This window comes from Musca vetustissima, unplaced genomic scaffold, assembly GCF_032173495.1.
Source record: "Musca vetustissima isolate MV318-11 ecotype Yass unplaced genomic scaffold, APGP_CSIRO_Mvet_v1 utg39374, whole genome shotgun sequence".
In the NCBI taxonomy this organism is placed as follows: Eukaryota; Metazoa; Arthropoda; class Insecta; order Diptera; family Muscidae; genus Musca; species Musca vetustissima.
Window position 1 is genome coordinate 5,795 of NW_026877046.1, and position 27,727 is coordinate 33,521.

Genomic DNA, 27,727 nt, shown 5'->3' on the forward strand with positions numbered 1-27,727 from the left:
ATTCCTGACGAGAAAAGATATAAAAAAACACACACACATATTCTACAAAAACTACTACAACATTCTACAATAAATACCGCTGTGCAATTGATGTGTTTTTGGCACAATTAAATTGACCCAAATATACAATTTCTTTAAATTGTTGAAGACAGCATGAAGCTTTTCCTTAGTGGCTTTGCATGCAAATTTAAACTACTCTTACCCACTAAGCTCTTGGAATTTTAAATATTTTAAGGTGTGTCGCATTAAACTAGAAATAGATTTAGAGTGAGGTTAATTATGACACAAACGAACCATGAAATATTAGAACCTTCAATTGAAAAGAAAAATTTGTATATCTAAAGTTGTATTACTCTTTTTGAGTCCCCTATCGGCGAAATTGCAAATATTTATTATTATAGGGTGTGTAATAAAAGACATTAGAAATTGCCAATGTTTAATTGTCCATACTTCCTCTACTAAAAGCTAATGTAAGCTATAATATTCGTTGTGTATGAATAGTGTGTGAACCAATGCTATTTTTTATATTAGAAAAAAAAAACAATATCAATCGGTTTGGAAAATCTAATATGAATCATTAATTGTGAACTTTGCAAAATAAATATACACGATTTGTGTATTCAGTATACAGTGATTTTCGTATAAGTGGAAAATCTTTTAATTATTCTATAAAAATAAATAAGTAAAAAATATATGAAATCGAGAATTGATTATACATTAACCCATAAACCTATATTAAACAGGAGCTATACGGAGGTGTATTTTAATTTTATGCAACACCACAAGGTTATTTTTTTAAATATTTTAAATTTTCAAAACTTCCTCTTTCAACGTATTACAATTATCCGTATTTAACTGTATGGTATAAATATATACAAACATTTTGATGTTTATTTTTATTTTAATTCTTTATCGATTTATTAGTTCCTATACACAAATGATAATGTCTTTTGGAACAGAATACTCGTAAATTATATGTACATATATATTAAAAGATATCAATGAAATTTCCCATTGATTGTACGGTTAATGTGTGTTATACGTCATAAACAATGTGCGTTCAAATGTTGTGATTTCAATGAGTAATGCTCACCTTATCGTGGTTTTTTGTTGTAGAATATTCGAAAATATTTCTGAAGCAGCGAATCTTTGTAGATAAAGGTAAGCTGAAGGTTTTTATAAGCTGAATGAAGTCTTTATAGACCAGCTCCAGGGTGACTTTATAGACGAGCTAAAGAGAGTCTTTACATAAGAGCTGAAGGGAGTCTTTATAGACGAGCTGCATCAAGGATGGTTTACAAATCAGCTGAAGAGAGTCTTTATAGACGAGCTCAGTGGAGTCTTTGTGGACGAGCTGAAGGGAGTCATTATAGACGAGCAGAAGCTGGGAGTCTTTATAGACGAGCTGAAGCTGGGAGTCTTTATAGACGAGCAGAAGCTGGAAGAATATATAGACGAACTGAAGAGGATCTTTATAAACGTTCTAGAGGGAGTTTTTGGTAGACGAGCTGAAGCTGTGATGCTTTATAGTTGAAATAAAGAAGGGAGTATATAAATACGGGCTGAAGTATGGAATCCTTGGAAATACATTACATGCCTAGGTTGGGAGAAGAAACATTATATATTAACCAATGAAAGATCTTCAAAAGTATAATTTGAAAGCGTAGGAGTAGCAGTGTTGTATATGTACAATTATTGTTAAATCTCCATCGTCAGTTCCACTGTGGAGGGTATACTAATGTTAAATATATGATTAGACGAGATTACCTTTCTAATTCGTCCATAAGTAACATATTATTCCTCAAAATATTAAAAAGTTTGTAAATAATGGGATTATAATTTTATTGTAGCAATAATATGTGGATTATCCATAAATAAATTATCGAAAATCCCTCAAATCATGTCCAGTATTGAATAAAAATTCTTTACAGGAACTACTTACCTTCATTGGTATGGGATGTTAGTCCATACACCAAAACCTAAATATACCACCATCTTCTATTTATTTTTCGCTTCTGAATGAATTCATTGACACATTTGCCGAATGTTTTGCCAAAATTGTTAATACGACAAATATTTGCGAAATTTAGGCAGCGAACCTTATTTAATTTGCAAAATTCAAATAGATTTTATTCTACATAGATACATGACTTTAACCTTAGTTCCGTTTTGTGGTAAGGACATAATTTACAATACCAACAAAACTCAATATTTTACCTGCCAACACCTAAATTCAGGATAAAATTCCAACTAAAACAAAATTAAAACAAATTTCTTGGAATTTTGAAAATCGGGGGAAAAATATCCGCGTTTATCGTTTTATGATACCGGATTAATTAGAAGTTTCCTAGAGATTATAACAATGGCAAGTACTCGAAATGTTAATCTACGAAATGACCACCAGGTATGTGTGAAATGAACGGATAGAATTTTATTGCACGGGAAGTCCATGTCGGAGATGTCCGTTTTGGTATAAATATTAATGTTCGCTGGAAGGAAGTCATCATTCAGTCAAGGAACTTGATCGTAGTAACACACACTCAAAAAATTACAATCGCCAGCAAAATGAACACCAAATTGATCCGCAATAACAGCAGCAGCCGAACAGCAACCACTTCCAAAACGGAAGATGAAAATTTTGCCAAATCAGTTATTGATGTTCTGTTGGTTATTATTAAAGTTGTGAAAATCTTTCTAAATGTCTTAAATACATCCGAATCGACTAAGGACCAAGATATTCAATATAATAGAACCAGTCAAACACTGACAATAAAGGCCTCAATGAAAGGAACAAGGACATCCGTGTACAGAACAACATCACACATCGAAAAGAGCTGTAATGGTGAGAAAATTTCAATTAAACAAAAATCAACGGCATTTGTCCAAGAACAATGGGAATCATCATTGGATATTTCCACATCGTCGTCCTCAACATCATCATCGTCGTCTGAACTCAGCAGTCCTGAACCAAAATTAAAATCCGCACTAAAAACCACACCATCACCTCAAGGAAAATTATCCAAATCTGTTTCATTTAGCTTGGAAAAAAATTCCGTACAATTGTATGAAATTATGGATGGCGCCCGATTGAGACCACTCTATAGAACAATGCCCCTAATGAAATCGTTTTCTCGTGTCTACAACGATGATTCGCAAATTAAATCTTTATCACAAGATTCGGGAATTCCTCAACGAGAACTTGCAGCTCTTCCTAGTGTCACACTGCAATCATCACGCCGTCGTTTGAAATTTTAAATGGAATTACTGTTTAGTATAAGAAATGTAATTTTAATTAGTCTGTAATATAATTCTAAGATAGACAATATGAAATGTTTCTAAAACATTTTAATATTGAATTACAAATAAATTAATTGGAAAGCAATAAAAATAAACATTAATATAAAAACTTAACATTTGAATTATAAGACTTAAATTCCAACCTTTATAGACGAGCTGAACGGAGTCTTTATAGACGAGCTGAAGGGAGTCTTTATAGACGAGCTGAAGGGAGTATTTATAGACGAACTGAAGGGAGTATTTATAGACGAACTGAAGGGAGTCTTTATAGACGAGCTGAAGGGAGTCTTTATAGACGAGCTGAAGGGAGTCTTTATAGACGAGCTGAAGGGAGTCTTTATAGACGAGCTGAAGGGAGTCTTTATAGACGAGCTGAAGGGAGTCTTTATAGACGAGCTGAAGGGAGTCTTTATAGACGAGCTGAAGGGAGTCTTTATAGACGAGCTGAAGGGAGTCTTTATAGACGAGCTGAAGGGAGTCTTTATAGACGAGCTGAAGGGAGTCTTTATAGACGAGCTGAAGGGAGTCTTTATAGACGAGCTGAAGGGAGTCTTTATAGACGAGCTGAAGGGAGTCTTTATAGACGAGCTGAAGGGAGTCTTTATAGACGAGCTGAAGGGAGTCTTTATAGACGAGCTGAAGGGAGTCTTTATAGACGAGCTGAAGGGAGTCTCTATAGACGAGCTGAAGGGAGTCTCTATGGACGAGCTGAAGAGAGTCTCTATAGACGAGCTGAAGGGAGTCTCTATAGACGAGCTGAAGGGAGTCTCTATAGACGAGCTGAAGGGAGTCTTTATAGACGAGCTGAAGGGAGTCTTTATAGACGAGCTGAAGGGAGTCTTTATAGACGAGCTGAAGGGAGTCTTTATAGACGAGCTGAAGGGAGTCTTTATAGACGAGCTGAAGTGAGGGAGTCTTTATAGACGAGCTGAAGTGAGGGAGTCTTTATAGACGAGCTGAAGGGAGTCTTTATAGACGAGCTGAAGGGAGTCTTTATAGACGAGCTGAAGGGAGTCTTTATAGACGAGCTGAAGGGAGTCTTTATAGACGAGCTGAAGGGAGTCTTTATAGACGAGATGAAGGGAGCCTTTATAGACGAGCTGAAGGGAGTCTTTATAGACGAGCTGAATTGTGGGAGTCTTTATAGACGAGCTGAAGTGTGGGAGTCTTTATAGACGAGCTGAAGTGTGGGAGTCTTTATAGACGAGCTGAAGTGTGGGAGTCTTTATAGACGAGCTGAAGTGTGGGAGTCTTTATAGACGAGCTGAAGTGTGGGAGTCTTTATAGACGAGCTGAAGTGTGGGAGTCTTTATAGACGAGCTGAAGTGTGGGAGTCTTTATAGACGAGCTGAAGTGTGGGAGTCTTTATAGACGAGCTGAAGGGAGTCTTTATAGACGAGCTGAAGGGAGTCTTTATAGACGAGCTGAAGGGAGTCTTTATAGACGAGCTGAAGGGAGTCTTTATAGACGAGCTGAAGGGAGTCTTTATAGACGAGCTGAAGGGAGTCTTTATAGACGAGCTGAAGGGAGTCTTTATAGACGAGCTGAAGGGAGTCTTTATAGACGAGCTGAAGGGAGTCTTTATAGACGAGCTGAAGGGAGTCTTTATAGACGAGCTGAAGGGAGTCTTTATAGACGAGCTGAAGGGAGTCTTTATAGACGAGCTGAAGGGAGTCTTTATAGACGAGCTGAAGGGAGTCTTTATAGACGAGCTGAAGGGAGTCTTTATAGACGAGCTGAAGGGAGTCTTTATAGACGAGCTGAAGGGAGTCTTTATAGACGAGCTGAAGGGAGTCTTTATAGACGAGCTGAAGGGAGTCTCTATGGACGAGCTGAAGGGAGTCTCTATAGACGAGCTGTAGGGAGTCTCTATGGACGAGCTGAAGAGAGTCTCTATAGACGAGCTGAAGGGAGTCTCTATAGACGAGCTGAAGGGAGTCTCTATAGACGAGCTGAAGGGAGTCTCTATAGACGAGCTGAAGGGAGTCTCTATAGACGAGCTGAAGGGAGTCTTTATAGACGAGCTGAAGGGAGTCTCTATAGACGAGCTGAAGGGAGTCTTTATAGACGAGCTGAAGGGAGTCTTTATAGACGAGCTGAAGGGAGTCTTTATAGACGAGCTGAAGGGAGTCTTTATAGACGAGCTGAAGGGAGTCTTTATAGACGAGCTGAAGGGAGTCTTTATAGACGAGCTGAAGGGAGTCTTTATAGACGAGATGAAGGGAGCCTTTATAGACGAGCTGAAGGGAGACTTTATAGACGAGCTGAATTGTGGGAGTCTTTATAGACGAGCTGAATTGTGGGAGTCTTTATAGACGAGCTGAATTGTGGGAGTCTTTATAGACGAGCTGAAGTGTGGGAGTCTTTATAGACGAGCTGAAGTGTGGGAGTCTTTATAGACGAGCTGAAGTGTGGGAGTCTTTATAGACGAGCTGAAGTGTGGCAGTCTTTATAGACGAGCTGAAGGGAGTCTTTATAGACGAGCAGAAGTGAGGTAGTCTTTATAGACAAGCAGAATGGGGGAGTCTTTATAGACGAGCTGAAGTGAGGGAGTCTTTATAGACGAGCTGAAGTGAGGGAGTCTTTATAGACGAGCTGAAGGGAGTCTTTATAGACGAGCAGAAGTGAGGTAGTCTTTATAGACAAGCAGAAGTGGGGGAGTCTTTATAGACGAGCTGAAGGGATTCTGAATGGAGTTTTTATAGACGAGCAACATTTTTAGGACTTTATAGGGGAGAGAGATCTTTATAGATGAGTTGAAGGGTGTCTTATAGACGAGCTTCATAGAATTGAAGGAAATCTTCATAGACGAGCAGAGGGAAGTCGTTGTTGATGAGCTGAAGGAAGTTTTTATATATGAGGGAATTTATATATAGACGAGCTGAGACGAGTTAAAGTGAGCCTGTAAAGAGCTGAAAATGATCAATTTGAAATTTTGTCTATAATAAAACCCAGTTCGAATCATGTCGAAACCTACATTCAATGAGGAATTCTCATCATAAGTTTTGACCTGACAGAATTGTTCAGGATTTCGGAATTGGTCAGTAATGTTAAATACATATAAGTATTTCGTATCACTTTTATATATCAATCTTCACAACTTTTCATCTTCATAATCTCCACAAAAGGGTGTTTTCGAAGACTTATATGCGATTTGATTGAAACTCTGCACATTGTAATTCCTTCACCATATTTACCTTGACCCCGAAAAGATAATATTTCCCTACGATTTCAAAAGTTATAGAAATTGGAGAACTGCCAGATTGTCCGAAATATTTCCCATAAAATTATCCTAAACAAGTTAGTTGCCGTTTATTCGTCGGAAAATATCGGTATGCGTTGAATCGAATTTTAAAACAATTATACCAATGTTTATCGATTAAACATGTATGCATTTTATTTCATTTTACTAAATATAATTCATCACAAAAAAAAAAGATTTATCGATCAGTATTTAATTTTTTATGAAATTTCTATACATATTTCATCAGTATTGTCACGCTTGATATTTGCAACATACTGCACACACTACTGAAGTGGCGTTAAGTGCACACTTACTAACTACCTGCAAAGGTCATTTAACTCAAGTACATCTTTCGCACGGTTCCCATTGTTTAATAAAACTATTAATGTGATCTGGTATCGTAAAACAGTTTTTACAATTTTGGCTCCTTCTATTCTAAGAAGAAGTAGAAGTCATAAACGCCGTTTCTACAACATTTGACACTTTAGTATAAAAAATAAGAATTCGTTGCAAATTCGCAGAAATTATTTTGTGGACTAAAAGGTAAAAATATGTGTTATAAGTATAGCAAAACAGAACAGCAAGCGGTATGGATTTAGATGTTCGTCGTGTGCGCCATAAAAGGGTACGTTTCCGTTTATAATATCCTGTGTTGCGAGGGTTGTTCAATAAGGACAAGAAGATTTTGAATTTGAAAATGTGAGTTTTTTCAAAAATGCAACGTTTTTTGAATGCGTGATAGTGTAATGAAAAAATTGTCGAAATTTGGAATTCCGGGTTTGGCATACAAAAAAAGTTTATGCCAAAAAATCATATTAATATAGACCAACGTTTTGACATAGGTTTCGATCCATTTTTGGTGGTTTTAAGTTTGGTTCTTGGAGGGTGACAAACATTTTTGCAGAAATATTTCTATGTTTTGGCTATGCCATGTAAACAAGTCAGCCCGGTCGTACTTAATGCTGTTTTCTGGTCGCTCTAGAGGCGACAACAATGACCCGAACGCCATGGAGAAGAGGAATAATCATGACTCTTTTAATAATAGTAGGTCAATATTTTTCGGTAGGAATTGGATGATATTTAGGGATTGAAATTTACCAAAAATGTATTTTTGCCTGATTAACGATTCACAATTAAGATCCGAACGTAAAGAAATTTTACACATAAAAGGGGATCTAGCCAATATATAATGCTCTTTTGATGATAATCCGTCATTTTTTCCGGTCAAATGAAAAAAAAAACATTTATGTCAATATTAACACGTATAGGTTCAGGCCAGAAGACATGACCCGGCAAATTTGTAGTTTATGGATTGTTGACTTTTAGTCTAATATTAAATTTATTGATGAAAGAGGGGATATGATTAAATCTTGTACCTGTTGGTACATATGTTTGTTGCATATGTTGGTAACATCAGTCATATTAGATTGTCCGTATTTAACGGGTTTTCTACGAATACGCCTTATGCCATGTAAATCCTTTAAATTTCACAGTCTTCAATTTTTTGACACTCTGTTATTATTCTGGTTTTTAAATCTAGAGGATACAATGGAACTCTTCGCGTTGCGAACTTTTGTGAAGCCTTCCCCCAATATGATTTGGAGATGTGCGAGGCAGGCGGTTAGGTTTTGGGCGTTGCTGTAGCTCGATTCATATAAATGGAGCATTAATCATGTTATGGTCAAGCAACTCCATCCCTCCAAACTCAATTTAAAATTTCGACGAGTTTCAACCGGCTGACAAATAAGTATACAATAATATTATGTTGAAGACTTAAAAAAGAAGAACATAAATTGACAAAATGTTATTGTGCCAGTCTTTTTGTTTGTTTTTGACATTAAAAAAATGTCCTTCCTATGACCACAAACCAAGTGAGAAAATAAGAAATATATTGACCGATTCCATTTATCCTAGTTCATACGATAGCTATGTATGTACAGAATATGGTGTTAAAATTTTGAACGGATGGATTATTATTTTTTGAGTTATCGTACCTACCATTCGTAAAAGCATTGCTGTGAGAAAAACGTGTTTAAAGTTTGAGAAGCACTCTTGATGCTAACAAGATGCTAACAATCGGCTATATTTAAGATTTGTTGAGATTTTCACTTAAAGGGACATTCCTTAATAAGTGTAGGTTCGATTTAATAAAAAAATCTATTTTTAGATTTTAAGGAAGGCAAAGAAGCCAACCGATGAAAATATTGAAGCAGTGACGAAGAGTATTTTGGATAATCGTCGAATTACTACCAGAGAGAGATTGCTGATTACGGATAATTTTGGGGACAAAACGTGCGACAGCGATGAATTTTTAAAAAATTGCCACGGGTTATAGGAAGGGGGTCACATTTGAATGTGGGTCCCCTTTGAACAGCCTTCATAAAATCTCGGTTTAAAATTTTTCAGACTTGAACAAATTTTCATACCCTATACAACTATGTTGTCAGGGTATTATAGTTTTGTGCAGTCCCCTATTTTTTTGGAAATGATCCATTATTATTTAAGGGGAACCCCCCTCCATTTTCGGGGTAATTTTTTTTTATTGAATTCGAATCTACACTAATTCAAGAATGTCCCTACAAAATTCCAAGTGAAAATCTCAAGAACTCTTGAAGATTTCTTGTGTCAGCATCAAGTGACGCCTAAAGGGCTTCTCAAACTTTAAACGCGTTTTTCTCTTTTGCGAATGGCGGGCACGATAACTCAAAAACTAATAACCCAATCGATTCCAAATTTTTACACGCTTCTCTGTGAGTGTATAGCTATCGTATGAACTAGGATAAAGCCAATCGGTGAAGATCTTCCTTATTTTTTAAGTTGGTTTTTGTTCAAAAATCGGCGAGTTTCCAAAAATATTTTTTCAAAGGTCGGCCATTTTGTTAATTTTAGAGTGAAGTCAATAATCCTAGTTCCCTTAAGGGATGAAATTTACCAAATACCTAATTTTTGTCCGTTTTTCTGGTCGCTTCAGAGGACGTAATTGTGATTCGAACATGATGGAGAAGGGGATCGGGCCAAAAATTTGTTTTGATTAAGATCGGCCAATATTTAACGGGTCAAATGAACTCTGACTTGCATTATATGGCGTATATATTTACCCCAAAAGGATATGGATCGAATAAGTTGACAACAGTATATCTAAGATGAGTGGTTGACCTTTAAGTTGATACCAATATTATCCACTCGGGTGTTAATATTTACAGGAGTCTACTGTGCTGATAAACAATATCAAAAATATGTATTACCATTACCACACTAGAGGGCGGAAATGTAGCGTTGATGGCTAGGAAATTTTCCTGGAGTTTCAAGAGGGTGCAAATATCGCGAAATATAGCCGAGGCTCAGAATATAGAACTGCAGAAAGTTAGATTTTCGTGGTAGTTGTGTAGGGTATCATATGGTCGGCTCCGCCCGACTATACTGGTCCGCTCACTGGATTTATATGGCAATGTTGTTCTGATTACCGTTCCGTTTGATTTTTGGCCGAAACAAACAGTCGTACTCGGTCTCCGCTGACGTTTCCCTCTTTCCTCTACCAATGAGGTGATAAAAGAAAAATCGTTTAATGAATATTTTCATAAAATTTACAAATTTCCAAAAACTGTAAACATTTCATTAATATCACAACTATTTTCCAACTTCGCTGTACTTTATCACTATTTCCACTCATTTTTTCTCTATCTCTCACTTTTTTTAGACACAATAAAAAAACACAAACACCATTTATTTTTGGGCTGTGTTTTGGTATCGTACTCCTCCTCTCCCCTTACATAGTGTTTGTTATTTTTGCAACCGTTTATATGACTACTGTTTCTGTTGCTAACAACCGCCAACTTTCCTCTCACTCGATTGTGACTAGTTTTGTATTCCATTGCTACTTTATTTCACTCTTACCGACCTATGCATTGGTGTTACAAAATTCGCATATGTATTTTCCTAATTATTTTGATATAAACAATTGATATCAAGCCCAATTAAAGGTTGAACATTGTAAAGAGTTGTTCTAATGACGTAGAACATGAACATGGAAGTAAATAAGAATAAACGAGACAATACACTACGAAGAAGACATAAAGTCAAAATAGAAAAATTAAAACGACAAAGAATTGCTGGCCATAGAAACCCGCCACCACCACCAAACTCACACTTTCTCTCTGATTTCTTGTTTTCACTCTCTCTGACAAGAAATCGGTATTTAAAGTTTTATGAATTGCATTCATAAAATGCAGAAATGTCGACGTTGGCAACACTTTATGAACACTGTTCATATAATAAAAGAATTATTTTATTCAGTCTATTATTGATGAATAAATAAACGCTTTAATTTTTCATGAGACTCAGAGTAAAGGTCTCACATTTATCCGAACAATCTGATTCACTTTCGTTTGGATTTAGATCCTATATTAAATTGCTCTGTCAGTCCGATCGGCTACGTGAGTGGAGTCCGATGAAATGGTGCACCAATCATGTATAATATGCAATCTAAATCCCAAAAGCATATCATTAACACACCCAAATCGGTATAAGATATAATATTTGGTCCTATCCCCATCACGCATTTTTAAATTCCCAATAAATTAAATAATAAAACACACACAATCGATATATTTACAATCATTTTTATCTACAATATTTCATAAATACTATGGCTAAATAACAATTTTAATTCTATTGAACAACATTTTTCAAATAATTTAATAAGGATTCACTTCAAAATCTAAACGTCTGCGTGCTGGCGTTGGTGGTGGGGCCTTGTGCATGGTCAGTAAGTGATGCAGTAGTTCGATGCGATAAATTTCCACTTTTACTTTTGATGATTTTTCAACACTTTCAATGTCATCTTTATTGAAAGTGTTGATTTGTTTCTTATTGAAAACATAGCCAACAGGAGTTCGTGGACTTTCACTAGATGTTGTGGTTGTTGTTTTGTCAAGGTTTTTATTGGATGTGATAGTCAAGAGAAGTGTTTTCTCCATTATCAGGCCTTCAGTGGAAGAAGGAATTGTTTTCGATGCCTCCGTCTTGTTGTGAGTGTTTTGAACTTTCAATGCTCGCTTTCTTTGTTCCCTTTTAAGTTTAATTTGTGCCAACGATTTTTGTAGATCGGACTTGGGCTCTTTTATGCTCTCGATTAGTTTTATTGTATTATTTTCCATATTGAATGTTACGGATTTTTTCATATCTGTCATTTCATCGCTATTCGTCGATTGACTTGATTTGACCTTTAGCAATGATGATTTTTTGATATTGATATCGGCAGTGTTTGATGACGACGATGTTGTTGATGTCGTGGATGAAGTTCCAGACGACGATGATGATATTGAGCTTTGCATTGTAGCCGCTTCCAATTGTTCTTGTATTGTCTTTGTAGTCCTTGATTTGCATTTCAGACGTTCACATGTACGACATTTATGTCTTCTGATGTGCAACTTTTGAAATTCTGTGGCAGCCACGGATGGCGACAAAGACTGCAATGATGCTGTAATCATAAGCCGGGGACTTTGACTTTTCAATTTAATGCCTTCTTGATCGTTGGGTAAACTCAAAGCTTCGTATACAATTTTCACTACTTTTACAATGACAAAGAAAATACCAATCATGGATTTCATGACATTATCCGCGGTATCTTTGTTAGCATTCTTATTCGAGGATGAGGAATGAGTTTCACTTAGAATCGGACTCATGTTTTTCTGGTGTTCTTACAAATTGTGTAATCGCCTTGCAATTCCAATAGCAAATGACTGACTTTCCGTGAGCTGTAATAATATTTATATGTGTGATGGCGGGTCACTCTTAAAGTGGAACCTCTGTAGGTATTTACCTGGCTGGCGTTCTTCATTTATATCGACCTGGCTTGCACAATTGTATTGCCCAATATTTGGAAAATATAACTAATCGATTAGAGGTCATAAAATGGATTATGTCCATTATTCTTCTTACCTATCTTACCTTGTATTATTACTGGATTAAGGGTTAAACAAAAACGAAATTCTGGCTTAGCACCACATAATTCTAGCAGGTAGGTGGCTTATGGTAGATTTTAATTAGTACATGTAATTATAGGTAGATCTTATAACCCTTTATTATTATTGAAGGAGTCATGATGATGATACCAAGGATTTGTTGTGCTGAGTACTAAGATTATATTTCAAATTTAATTACTTAACACATATTGATTTTTTTTTTACATAATAAATTGTTTTTGTGTTGTAAATCGATTATCTTTACAACATGAGTCTATTATTTATGTCTTGTCTGGTATAGATATGGTTCCTATATATATTCTTCAGAGAATCTTATACATATAAATAATCCACAATTGGTCCTGTAGAAGGTGTTCAATATATGTAAAAATTATCATTACGGCGGCATTTGTTTAGTGGACTTCCTCCAAGATGATATTTCCACATATTCAATTTCAGGTGTTCAATTATGAAGGTGTTACGTATAGTAGACTGTTCTTCTACAGAAGGTTTAAAGAAGGTATTCTATTTGTAAGCAGCCTAAAAAGGTCAGTCATAATGGAGATCTCGTGCGTCTTTATCTTTCAACAGAATAATGATTCCAAACGTACTGCGCTGGATCCTTTATAACTATTCCAAATACCTCAAAACACTCCCTCAAAGCCTAGATTATAATCCTATTGAGAATTTGTGATCAATTTTGAACAAAAGTAGAATCATTATAGCATCATAAATGTGTTGCCAATAGTGTTCAGAAAGTATTGCCAATGACGAGATTTCTGCATTTTATGAATGCAATTCATAAAACTTAAAATACGGGATCCTTGTCAGAGTGAAAAGAAAACAACTTTGAAGAGTGTGTTTATGTTTTCTCTTTTTTGTTACGTCTTGTCTCATTTCCTCTAATTTACATACATGTTCCAGTTCTGCGTCAGTAGAACAATCATATACAGTGATAACCGTTCGGTTGGGCTTGTTGTTCGTATCAACACCTGTTTTATATTTTGTATTTATTATTTATATCGAAATAATTTGGAAAATACATATGAGAATTTTATAACACAATGCAAAACTAAGCACACAACCGAGTGAGTAGAGAGATGAAGGTTAGCAAATGAAACAATAGTTAAACGGTTGCAAAACTAACAAAACAACAAGTCAGGAGAGAGAGAGAGGCGGAGGATGATGTCAAAACAAAACACTGCCGAACAATGAGTGCTGGTGGTGTTTTGAGAGTAATACATTTGTTTTTGTAAAGAGACAGATAGAGAAAGGAAAATATGCGCGAAAATAGTGTAAAAATATAAAAGTAGGAAAATAATTCTAATATTTATGAAAAGTTTTAATTTTTTGGAGAAAAATAGTGGTTTTCTCATGACTATAAGAATTTTTACTTTTATTCTAAACGAGGAACATCAAAAATATGAAAAAAATAAACTATGAATGAAATTATGAAAATATTCAATACAATTTTTTGCCGCTTACCAAAAAGTCAATTTTTGTCTCTTAGTAAAAAATTTACTTTTCGATTTTTTCAAATCGGTTCAAAATCAGTTTTCGACTTTTACCGACAAAGCAAAATCGACTGAAAATTTATTTTTTTTAAATAATTGTTTTCAACATATAAAATAAAGTTCTAGAATGTGCTATTTTTGAGCAATTTTATGAAGAAGATCGGAAGTCGATCTTGAAAATTCGGCTTTGTGATTTCCTCAAAGATCAAAAGTCGACTTCGATTTTTAGACTTTTCAATACAAAAAGTCGATTATTCAAAGGTCGATTTACTTATCTCTAGATTAAACACTTCGTAAATTCCGCTCTTATTTTTGGTATATGGAAAACATAAAGAGGATAAATAGCGTACTTAATGGCAATATACAATGGCATAGTTCCCATGTAATCTTTCCTGGGCGGTGGTATATAAACATCGGTCCGGCCGAACTTAACAACATTTTTTATACATTTAAAATTTTTCTCAACCAACATTAATTAATTATCATTTCCTTTTTTCTCATTGCAGTGCTTGACCACCATGGATAAGGAACAAACGGTGCGTCCGGTGCCGGCACCACGTCGTCTATATCCTGAACTGCGTAAAAGTGAATATGAAAATGTGGCCGTCGAACTAATCAATAAAAATCTAAATATTAAATCGGAAAATTTACAAAATAATGCCAACAACAATGAAAAAGTACCCAACAATAAGGTGTTCCTGCTGTATCCCAATCTACCCGAAAATGACGATGATATAACACCAACAAATAATAATAACAAATCAATACTAACCGAAACTAATGATTTGTATGGACCCAATGCAAATGAAAATGTGACAATATATGCTGCACCCACGCCGAAACCAGCTCCCCGGCCACGTAAACCGCAAAATAATGAAATACAAAGCTATGAGAATACAATAATTCGACCGATATCTTCAGGCGGTGGGGAAGGAGCTCAGCAACAACAACAATTAAATATTTTAGATAGTTCTGGAGGTGCAATCAATAAGATAAACAATGAATCGCCAATACAAATAACACGTCGTGCCCCAGAGCTACCACCAAAAACCTATTTAAATTCGGAACGTGAAATGGAACGACGTCGTCGCTACTCCATTTCCAGTGAGGTCTCAACCACAAGTAGTTGTAACCGGGATACAACGACGGATTTAAAGGACATCAATTTTAAACGTGATAAACTCAATAAGTCCACTATGAGTTATAAATCGTCGAATTCATCGTTAGCCGATTCTGTGGAAAGTTCGGAAAATAGCAAATATAAATCACCATCACCCGGGTATGTAAAGGATGATAACTGCCAAAACAACATGAACAACATCAACTCTTCTGTTTACAATGACATTTCTGATCATTCCATTGATGATAATGAGGAAAGGAAGGGAAATATAGTTGATAGCTATATTTTGAATCGATCAATCGCCAGTGATAAGTAATATAAATATGAGCTTCACAATATTGTTTTTTTTCTTTGTTGTTAACATATGTTGATTGGCATGCAAATTTTCCCAAACGGGGTTTGAATTTTGAGGAATGATGGGTATTTTTGTAACTATTTTGTAATTAACCTAAATTTGGTATATTAACTAGTATGCGGGTGTAATAAAAGTGGTTGTTGAAATTAGTATTTGGGGTGTATATATAGATTTATATTATATTACTTAATTATTTATAATGAATTTCTTATGATATTGGGTATTATACCAGATGACGAAACAATGGTTTAATAATTTATATATAAAATATGAAGTAATAATTATTTATTTATCGGAAAATGTATTTTAGTTAGATTTTACTAATAAGGGCGAGTTAAAAAAAAATACGTTAAAAAACACATCAAAAATATTAGACCCTCCACCATGGGTTTGTCTTTCAAAATATCTACAATTTTTTTATGATGGCTATGCCATATTAATTTGATGCTCCTTGTATGGGGGCTATACAAAGACCGGGTCTTATACTGAAATGTTTTGTGAATATGTTTTTTACCCACCCATCTTGGACAATCTAAATATATACAAAATAGATGGAACTTTATACTTTATATTTTTTGAATTTTTAAACGTCAAATTTACCATCCGATGTAAACTCGTAATTTTATGGAATCTATTCCAAAATGTGGAATAATATTTTTAATTGGATTTGACACCTAAAATACGAAACTAGAGCTAATTTAGTTGAAAAAACCTTCCCAAAGTCCACATGAAACCGAATAATGAGGTGTGTATGGGGCTTATCGGAAACATGGAAAAATATTGATTGATTTTGTTAGGGAAATTTTCTATCAATATCTTAAAAAAGTACCCAAACTCCCCAAATAATCAAAATTTAAGGGCTGTCCTCATATGAGGACAATCCTCAAACCAGGACTGAAACATTCGCCGCAGCCCAAATTACTATATTTGTGTGTTCTTGACCAGAGCTCGCAATATTTAAGATAGAAATTTCAAATTGTTCTTGCCATGGGATTTATTGAAAATTGTCCTATTTTTATAATTTTTATGGTAAAGCTGGGATGTTCGGTAAGGTAATTTCTATTTTATTCCAGGATTTTGGTGGCCTTAGGCACATTTTCACACAGTACACAGTAATTTAGTACTACAGGTTGTTGGTTTGTAAAAACCGCCTATAAAGATCCCAACCTTTTTTTTTGTATGTTGAAAGTCCTAAGCGAATTTCCAAACCTGTATGTTTGTTATTCGTTCTTTCAGATGATATCTTGGTTCAATGTTTTGAAATAGGCCCTATGAAAGGGTCTTGGTCGATTTTAGGAATTATGAAAGACCACTCCATAGAGGAGAGTATAATAAGTTTCTGCTGAATTTAATGTATTCACATGTGTTTTTATAATATCGGTAATCAGAATTATTGTGGCCTTTAGTTTAGCGACTAATCAGATATATTGGGCAGGACATTTACAAAAGTCTTTTCTTATCACTCCTCTTATAGGGCTTCCACAACACATCGCCAATTTTATTCAATTTTTGCTGTATTTTTCCTTCTTCCCACTACACTTTGATATTCTATAAGAAGAACCTTTGATTCTTGAGAACCGTTGGTCTTCTATATTTAGCATTCTATAAGAAAATCATTTCATCATATATAAAAATAACATTATTATTTAAGATATTTTTGTTTTCTAAACTGCTTTAAGACATCTTATGTACAAACTAAATTGTGGCTTATGAGAAAATCGATTAACAGTTCCAATGAGATTCTAACCTTTCTAAATTTGTCATATTTGTCATATATAAACTAATGTCCAAATTGTGCCTTATGAGAAAATCGATTATCAGTTCCAATAAGATTGCAATCTTTCAAAATACATAACATTCTGTTTAGTTCACATCACTGCCAAAAATCAGTGTATAAAAATAAACTATGGGATGGTGTAGTAAAACATTTTTCCCCTCCGGAAAAAAACGGAAATAATAAAATTTATTTCCACATATCCCATCCGAGTCATCTATACATGCAGTTATTCTTCCAGACATCTCACATTGAAATACCACACAAAAAGTTCAATAACTTATTGCTGAGATTCGTTGAATTTCCTTTGTATGGAAATCCGCCACAGATCTTTCAAAACAAATTTACACATACACATTCACACATAAATAGATGCACACCAACTTCATAATTCACATCCCAACAGATGCTGGGAATGATCATGAAATCGTACCATCACTTTAAATAGATTACGGCCACAACTCGTACCAAAAAACAGCACGCGTTAAATATCAACAACAACTGTTTGTTATTGACACACCCATGACAGTGACAGTTCTTTGGAGTGTCGAGGAGAGGGGGGAGGAACATTAAGGAGCACAGTGGGTAGGGAAGGCCGAACAATTCAATGAATATACATCAAGGAAAACAAGATTCAAATAATATTTAGAAATAAAAAGTGAAAACTTTGTTATGTTGTTATGGCGGGCCGAATTATTTATACACTCCACCATGAAATGGACATTTAAAATACATATATGGGTGTTATGCCAAGTTAAGGTCGTCCCTAAAACTTGGGCTAATATTGATAGGGAAATTTACTTCCCGATGTAAACCTAGATGCGCAAATTATAATAATTTTCATTGAAAAACTTGGGGCTATACGGAAAATGTGGACTGGTATGTACCATTTTTATACCAAACATCCTAGGAGTAGTACCAATGTATTGCTAAATTTCAAAGCTCTATTATTAATAGCGTGTGGTCTTAATAATAATAGCATTTTGTCAAACATAAAATACAGTTTTCTTCTATAAGAAGGCAAAAAAGGCTAGGGCATCCTCATTCAATCTCACAACATGACCTAGCAGCTCGATACGTCTGACAATGTCGATGTGCGAGAATAGATATTACAACTCATGGTTTATTCGATGGCGATATTCACCGTAGATCGGCCCATAGATCTTTCGGAGAATTTTTCTTTTCAAACACTCCAAAAGCTGCCTCATATGCTTGCGCAAGTACCCATGCTTCAGATCCATATAACATTGCGGATAGTATCATCGTCTTGTAAAGTGCGAATTTGGACTGGCCTTGGTTTTAAATTGTTTACTCAGACCATAGTAGCATCTGTTGGCCTACACTATCCTTCTCCGGATATATAAAAGATCACACGACAAACTGTCACCTCATCAGAATCATCGTTCGGTATTAAAGGGCATTAACTGCTGACCTTGTGCCAGTTAAAGTTATCCTACATAGACGTAATAATTTCGGGAATGCCAAACGCAAACATGGCTTTAATCACCTCTGGATGGATAGGGCCGTCGAATGCGGCTTTATAGTAGAATGTGTCGATGCGTTTTTCGTGGATCATTTCCAGGATTCCTCTATAGTTGGCACAAATCGTCTTGACTCCTTTTTTGTGACGGGACACTATATGCTGAGGTTCCAATGAGGTTCTAGCCAAATGGTACTAATCAGCTGGTGCAAGCTTATTATCATCGTTTGACCATCGGCCTTGAAAAGTTGGCCTGGTAACCCATTGCTATTTTGCCTCATCTTGTCTAGGTGTATACACTCTATACCGTAATCTCTTATTGTTTCTGGGATATCTTCTTCACCGCCACTATTTTATACCAGAAGCTTTTCAAAATGCTCCTTCCAGATCCTCAACACCCTTCTTCCTTCTTATATCTCCTTCTTCATATCTACAGGAGGATGTAGAGATGACGAAGAAAACCTGGTGACAGATACAGACAGCTAATAAAAAACATCGGTTTGAAAAATTCGACTAGAATTGCCAGGGGGTTCCCTACAAATTATGTTTATCATAATAATCAGCTTATATTTTGTTGACCACCCAAGTTCCGCTGGTCCTGGTTTTTAAAGTAATTAAAACATAGTAATTCGTTGTCAATGTTCTGCCAATAGGTAATTTAATTTGTCGATCGATTCGATATCAAAACAATTATTTCAGCTAATAAATTGTTCGCCCCCTTAAAAACCCCGAATTCCAAATTAGAGTTCCATTCTGCTGGAAATGTGTTCATGACCTAGATTCAAGCTCAACAGGGTTTTCCTTCCCCGCTAATTATTCCAAGCCCGTTCCATTGGCTTTGGTTTTGTTAGATAGTAGTATATTTCCAAAATGCCTAAAATAGTTTGCGACCTCTACACATGCACTGCGTGAAATCGGGTCTATAAAATCCCACAAAAATGTGACCCAAACGAAAATTAATTTTTCTGCTATAAGTTGTTTACCCCACCCAACAGCGCGTAATGCCAAATTACAGCCCCTTTAATTTCCTATACCCGGTTATGACTATCAAAATAATCAAATAGGTCCGGCGCTCTATATGGGGACTAAAATATGCGTATATGTTTTCTCACTCTCTAAATTATGGCCCTTTTGTTTGGATTATGCTGCAAAAATCTTCAAAACACCTAAATGTTACATGGAACTATAATGATGTGGACCAATATTTATATGTAAATATCCAGTTCCTAATTATCTATGGGCAGTAGGTTCCACCTTTGTTCCACTCTTTGTTTTCGAAATGACACAACATTTAATCGAACAATTTAAAACACTGTGCACAGTTGAAGACGCCCTAAACCACCAACCGATCATACAACAGCAGCAGGGTTGATGTGTGAATGATGTACAAAAAAAAAAATCTTCACTCAGCATCTAAATTTAGTATAGGAACAGCGAGGGGAAATTCCTATAAGAGGGAAGAAAGTCTTTTACACTCTTGCATGCAATTTATTCTACTTTGGGATAGATGACACCACATAAAGACATAAATTAAATGGAATACGAAGAGACATGCAACTGTAAGAATGAAATTATGTGTGTATGGAGAATATAGGGGTTTGTGGGGAGCGGGAATGTGTGTTATCAACATATATAAAGTTGTAAAATAACAGAAAACAAGAGCAGAGCACAGACGATAATCCAAACATACATACATAAGTATTAGAATATTGGAGCAATGTTGTTTTTGTTGTTGTCGCTTTCTTGCTGCATTTTTCAAAAAATAACAACAAAAAACTAAAGAAAACAAAGTTGAAAACAAAGTTGAAAACATTCTCAGTCAGAACGCGATAGCGGTTGAAGCAACAACATTCATCCAGCCAGTCAGTCCGTCACTCAATCAGCTCCATGGTTTAATCAATTTGTATATTTTATTGTGGGTGCAAAATAACAACGGACCACCAATTTCGGTTACGGTTTCAGTTTCGTTTTTAAACTAGTGGTGTGTGGATATATATATATATTTTGTTTGCATTTTAACCAAATAGTGAATCATTATAATTGTGCTTATTATTTACATTCCAATACTTACCGAGTTCTTTTGTTTGTGTTTTTAGTGATCTCCTTAAATCATTGGGTTCAACCTCAAAATTACTCACCGAATCGATTGGAGAACGTGTGGCATCAAAGGCCAAGGGAGCCAAACATAAATTGGATAAAAACCTCAAATCATCGACGGAGGCCTTAAGTTCTATTGGAGCCGGTACCACTAGTCGTCTAAAGAAATTGGGAGCCAATTTCACTTTGACGAAGAAAGATAAAACAGCAACAGCCGAATTTCATATGGATAGACCACAAACACTACCACCTAATGATCAAGTTTTCACTGGCATAACCTTTACCAGTCCATTGTCGAACAAGGCTAAAGGCATGTATGATCTACGACAACAACAAGACGAATTTGATAATTCTTATGAGGTACCGCGTAGTGTTCGAATGCTTAAAACCGAGGAGGATAAAGAAAATGAAGCCTTGCAGCCTCCGTCCTACAATGAGGTTATGAAAACTGCCTCCACATCGTCAAATGAAAATACACCCATATCGAGTAAAAGACAAATCGCCACAAATCCGTTGGCTTTAGAGGCAGCCTCTAAGGTCTTAAATAAACGTTTACAGAATAACTTATCTGCTGATGATTCCGACACAAATCCATTGGCTTTGGAGGCAGCCAATAAAGTGTTACTCAAACGTTCACAGAATTCTTTATCTAGCAGTAGTTCTGAAACTTTAAATTCCAGAGATTCTATGGACCAACCTCCGTCACCTCCTATGCCCTCCATACCAGCTCCAGTGTTACCACCAGATTTTGCCAAAAGCAACAACAATAACCCTAATGAACCTGCCTATGGTAAAATAAACCCTGTTCAACCTCCAGTTCGCCACAAACGAAGAAAAAACTATGAAGATATACAACTGAGAAGAGAACTACCCGAAAGCAATATTAACAACTTAAGACCCAACATTGATTCTGCCGAATTACATGCCATGAATGCTGCTGCTGTGCAAGCGGAACGTGAAGAATCCTTGATTCTGAGAGAAAAACTTCTGGAGGAGGAAAAGAAAACACCACAACCGGATCGCAGTGATTCATGGGAATATCATGAAGAACAAGATAATGCCTCAACCTCATCTTCGAATGATGTTGATCCCATCTATGCCAATCAAGAAGTTACCTACGGTAATGTTTTTGAAATGGCCACCAGCAATAAAGACATACTAACACCACGCAATGCCCTCGTTCAAATATCCGAAGAGGAATCAGCAGATGAGACCGATTTGGGAGCGGTTGGTGGTTTTACATTAGTCGAGCCTTCTAAGGATATCATACAAGAATTTGATCCGTTAATGCATAAACGAGGCACCACCCTCAAATGCAATGATAAATCCAATCAATTGTTGTTGCTGGAATATCTACTCGAAGAGGACACCTATGGCAGTGTGAATGATCAAAGTTGTTGTGCCAAATCTGATGATGACATAAGTATGTGTACCTCAGAGGAAGACAATACACACATGGCCGCAGCCAATGAAGTACCTAGCGGTGCCGTAAAAGTACTTCCTACACCAAATTTACAAGAAAAACAATTGGAAAAACCTTCAACTTCCGCAAAACCTATGCAAATTGTCCATCAGAATGCCCATCTACTTTCCGATAGCAGAGAAAACATGCTGTCAGATGACTTTGAGGCCAGAGTCAAACCATATCTAAGTCGTGTTGATGAAAATCCCACCACATCTTCCAATAGGGTAGATTTAGGCAAACCTTCGCCTAAACGTTCGCAATGGTTTGTGGCCGATGACAGCGAACAACAACAAAAAGGAAAACCACAGGGTAATTCCTCACAAACACGTCCGAATCCCTTCAATAAACCAAACATAGAAGATGGTGAAAGTCCGCCTTCCTACCTGGAAGCCATTGGGGAATGCCCTTCGGATAAGAACGTCGATTCGACGCAACAAAAACATTCCTCTCAGGGTACAGCGGCTCGCTTTATGAATAACACAAAAAATGTTTTTTCCAATGTGAAATCTCATGTTGATGCCTTGAAGCGGAAAGCTAGTTTTAAAACCCAACCAAAGTCAGCGGATGTCAAGGTCACGCTACAAATGATACCACGTCCTAGTTTGTCACCACTACTCGTTCGCTACGAAGGACCATTGATACGTTTTCCTTCGGGTGTTGTTGAAGATATACTCAAAGAAATGCAAAATCGCAAAGCCATCCTTAGGGATCGTCAATTTCAAACATTCCTTGATCAAGAGATGAAAACTCCCAAAGAAGCCATACCACTCGAATACATTACGACACTGCAATGTGTCAGCAATAGTCGGGTAACGGATAATTCGACACGTTTTTATTGTTTTGAAATAACCACATCGATACCGAAAAATGGTAGTGGTAGTAGCAGTAGTTCGAATAATGTGCAACAATTATCAAATCCCAATTTGATAATAACATCTGGCTCCTCTGGCAATGTAAAATATCAACGAGCTTGTCATTTATATGGTGTGGGCAAAGAATCAGAGAGGTATGTGGGAGAGGAGAGTTTTCTTATTTGAAATTTGTAATCGTTTGTTGTTTCCCTTTTACAGAGGTATATGGATGCAAAAACTTTTGGAGAGTTTAACAAATGTTGTTCCCGTGAAGTACACGTGTCAATATTATAGAGCTGGTTGGTGTTATTTGAAGGTAAGTGAAGTACACGTGTCAATATTATAGAGCTGGTTGGTGTTATTTGAAGGTAAGTTCTTAATTCTATATAGCCACAAACTATTGTTAACGCTTGACCGATTATTTGCTTAAATTAAACTTTTTGGAAGATATGGTGGGATTTTCATCAACACGTCGTATATATTTTTTGGCTCAGGCCTGGAAATTTGATGGGAATTGTGATGTACAATTTGCAACGATTTTGCGGAAGCTGATTGGTTTTTTAATAGCTTTTCCTGTAATTACGGTGTGGGAAGTATTTTTACTGCACCACTAGGTACTTTTTTGTCTGCAACGATGTGTGTATTGTCTTCCTCTGAGGTACACATCATCATCTGATTCTAATATGATATTCTTGGAGGATTACACTAATGTAAAGCCACCAACCAGCCTAATGTGCTGATTTCAACGAGGGCGTTGTGTTAACTTCATGATTAGCATAGATGGGATCAACATCATTCGCGGAGGTGGTGAGGCATTATCTTACAATTCATGATATTCCCATGAATCACTGCGATCCGGTAGCGGTGTTTTCTTTTCCTCCTCCAGAAGTTGTATTAGAATCAACGATTCTTCAAAAACATTACAATAGGTAACATCTTGATTGGCATATATGGGATAAACATCATTCGAGAAGGAGATGGAGCCATTACCATTTGCATATCCCATCTTGATAAAATGCATATGTACCGTTGTCTTGGGAATGTTAGTGTCATTCCCAAGACAACGGTACATATCTCGCGCACACTATATCGCGGATTTTCTGCGAGCAGGGTGTTGATAAGTTCCGCATTCTTCGTTACTGGGCGGCCGCTGCGGTCTTCATTTTGCAAATCAGAATTGCCGGCTCTAAATTTCTTAAACCAATTGCGGACGGTCCTAATGGTCGCAGTACCACTCCCGTAAACGGTGCCAATCTCGTCTGCAGTGTCTTTTGCACTGTAGCCTTTTTTAAAGCATTGAAGCATAACATGCCATAAATTATTCGTTTGGTTCTCCATATTGAACGGGCAGAAAAACATTTAAAAGAGGCTTTGTCACCAACGAAACGTACTTTGAACGAACTCTGGGACGACTGAAACCGATGCCATAAACGGCTAAGAAATAAACCTACATGTTTATATAAGCATAGCCACTCAGACTCATTCATAGGCTGGCGCGGAAGAAACTTATGGGACAATCGAATATGTTTGTTGTTGTTGACATGGGGGTATAGGTGGTTCTGAGGTTGGTTGAGCCAAAAGATCTCTCTCACAAATATAGACGGATAAAGAATTCTGTGACCCTTGATGGAATATCTTTAAATCCAGTATATTTGTAACAGAAAAATAGCAGGTTTGGCATTCAGTTAACATTTTAGTGATACTAATTTGACTGTCTCCAAAGCCAAAGGATTTGTGGCGACTTGTCTTTGACTGTGTGGGACGGAGATAGAAATTATTATTTTCCTATATCCTATCCTTAGCAACTGATTTGAGTGGCATATGTTTCCATATGCAGGTTCGTTATAGTTAGAATTTATAGTTTCTGTACTATCCTCGGCTAAGGAATTCAAAGAAGATAATAGGTTTGGATCAGATAAATAATAAAGTTTTTGTTCCATTTTGACTCCTAATTTTTAATCGTAACAGAAACTACCTCCAGATGATATTCAGTTCACAATTACAACCTGTATTTTGACTACAAGTTATAATGGATATCGATTCTGCTTTAGATATTTTAGAAAATGTATATCCAATTTATTTTCTTCGATTCTGAAATAATATTTTCTTCTTTGTATTTCACAGAATTCAATAACCTCCGAATGGAGTGGAACTTGGTTGGTATTGAAGAAAACACAAAGACGTTTGATATTCGTGACCGAAGCAACAGGTAATGTTGAAAAGGTGGATTTAAGAAAAGCAAGATGTATTGGTAAGTTAACAATTGTAGCATAAATGAAATATTTTTTTAATAACAATCATATCTATCCTAATAGTTCTCAAAGATAGCGATGAAACGATCAAAAATCTTCACGTTGAAAATGGACCAATGCTTATGATTGACGCTCCACCCTTCACCGTCTACATGATTATGAGTACACCGAGGGAAACAAAAATTTGGCGTCACATAATACGAGAAGTTGCCCACAATAATGGTTTCACACTGGCCGATCAACAACTAACCAAATTCAATGTACCCGTTATTGTTGATAAATGTATAAATTTCGTTTACATTCACGGTTCAATGTCTGAGGGCATTTATCGTAAATCGGGTTCAGAAAATTCAATACTCAAATTAATGTCCGCATTTCGGGCTGATGCATTTAATGTGGAAATTACTCGCAACGAGTATAATGAACACGATGTGGCAAACGTATTGAAACGTTTTATGCGTGATCTACCCGAAAGGCTGATGGGTAAACTGTCGGAAAGTTTTATTTGTGTATCGGAATTAAAAACATCTGCTGAGAAGATACCATTGTACAAGGAGTTATTAGCACGTCTTAGTGTTATTGAACGTGAAACATTAAAAAAAATTGTTGGACATTTGGCATTTATAAGTTCGCAGAAGGCGAAAAATAAAATGAGCATACAAAATTTGACGATGATATGGGGACCAACGCTGATGCAAAATCATCAGTCGCAAGAGGAAATGGTCTATTCACAAAAGGAAGCCGATGTATTTGCCGATTTGATAACATTGTATAAGAATCTATTTCCATTGTCCCCTGATGAAATGGTTAGTATGTGGTTTGGTTGGAAAAGTTGTATTCAAGATGAAATCATCAGTAGTCATCGGACAGATTTACAGTTTTTCGTGAGCCTATTTCTATTTGTTTCATATTAGAATTTGAATTAACGATATTAATTCGAATTTCTTTTTGTATTCTTTATTCTAGAAAAAAGAACAAGAAATGTTGTTGTGCTTGCAAAAATATTATGCAGCAGCGGAATCATTGTCGGACTCAGTTAAAAAATCAGGAGACCTTAAAATGTGGATAACATTAAACCCGAATCCAGAGAATACAACAGAGGTAAATACAACATATCCACAAATTTCCGACCTCAGTTTATAAAGTATTTACTCTTTTAGGAAAAGACTCAAGTGAATGTCACCATATCACCGACAAAAACCGCCTATGAAATTTGCCAAGAACTTGCACCCAAAATGCATTTATCCACCCATCAAGTAACGTTGCACGAAGTCATATGCAATGGCAATTTGGAGAGACCCCTACATCATGATACCAAAGTTTTTGATGTTGTACTAAATTGGTCATATTGGCCAGAAGATGATCGTAAAAATAATGTACTAGTTGTTAAGCCCCTAGATTTCCTTAATGAAGTACAGCGGGCGGTGAAAAATCTAGCTACCGTAACACCGGGTAAAGAGTTACGTTTCGCCGATAACAAAACTAAATCATTTAAATCATATCAATGTGATTTACGTGATGGTAAAATTGTTGTCTCGAAAAAGGATAAAAACGATAAAACAACAATTGTCCGAGAGATATTCTTGCACAGTACCACTGCCTATTTGGGTTGTGAGAAAAAACGAGATGTCCCATGGAATTGGTCAATAACATTTGTCGAGAAGACACAAACTCAAATTATGAGGTGAGTAAATATATTTTAATTTGGAAATGTAAATATATACCGAATAATATTGAAAATTAATGAAAATGAATAAGAAATCAGAAGTATTATATGATCCCTATTATATAAGCAATAGCGTTTAAATTCCGAAAATGAGTTATATAACGTGACATTTGTCTAATTGTCTTTCATTGTGATATAATAATATTATTAAAATATTTAACAAATGCTTTTTTATTTCCCTTTATAGATCTCGCGATTCACCATTTATTGGTCATGTATTGGCTGGCAGTGAATGGGTTGATCGAACAATATGGTATTCCAGTATATGGTATTGTTTACATGGCGATAGTATATTACCACCAGCTGAAATTATAATCAAATGAAATTAGTTCGTCTAAGCATCGTACATATAGTCTTACTAGCGATTTAACGAAATATAATGAATTTAAAATTATTATTCTTTAAAAAAGAAATGCATACATATTTCATTCGTCAATTACCCGAACAATTCCATATTATTTTAAAACTACATTTACCACAATAACTACAAACAACATATTCTAATTGTAAATTACTGCATTTTTCTTCAATATTTTATCTTCAAACAATTTTTTTTGTTATTTTCGAACACAAGTCTGGAACTTGCCTG

General features: G+C 35.8%; 1 protein-coding gene across 1 annotated transcript; it reads left to right on the forward strand.

The window, feature by feature from the left end:
- Positions 1-14,536: 14,536 nt before the first annotated feature.
- On the forward strand, positions 14,537-27,463 carry LOC133321554 (uncharacterized). The gene is made up of 10 exons (XM_061530640.1): positions 14,537-15,297; positions 20,844-21,214; positions 21,257-21,294; positions 21,403-23,315; positions 23,380-23,476; positions 25,285-25,411; positions 25,476-26,218; positions 26,379-26,513; positions 26,573-27,096; positions 27,326-27,463. Exons 1-10 carry the CDS (start codon positions 14,537-14,539, stop codon positions 27,459-27,461), a joined length of 4,845 nt encoding a protein of 1,614 aa, XP_061386624.1. The 3' UTR covers positions 27,462-27,463.
- Positions 27,464-27,727: the final 264 nt, after the last annotated feature.

Coding starts and splice junctions, on each gene's coding strand:
- LOC133321554 (XM_061530640.1), top strand. CDS start 14,537: ATGGATAAGGAACAAACGGTGCGTCCGGTGCCGGCACCACGTCGTCTA. Junction 21,215..21,256: donor TTCTTATGAGGTACCGCGTA/GTGTTCGAATGC, acceptor AAGAAAATGAAG/CCTTGCAGCCTCCGTCCTAC. Junction 26,219..26,378: donor CATTGTCCCCTGATGAAATG/GTTAGTATGTGG, acceptor TCTTTATTCTAG/AAAAAAGAACAAGAAATGTT.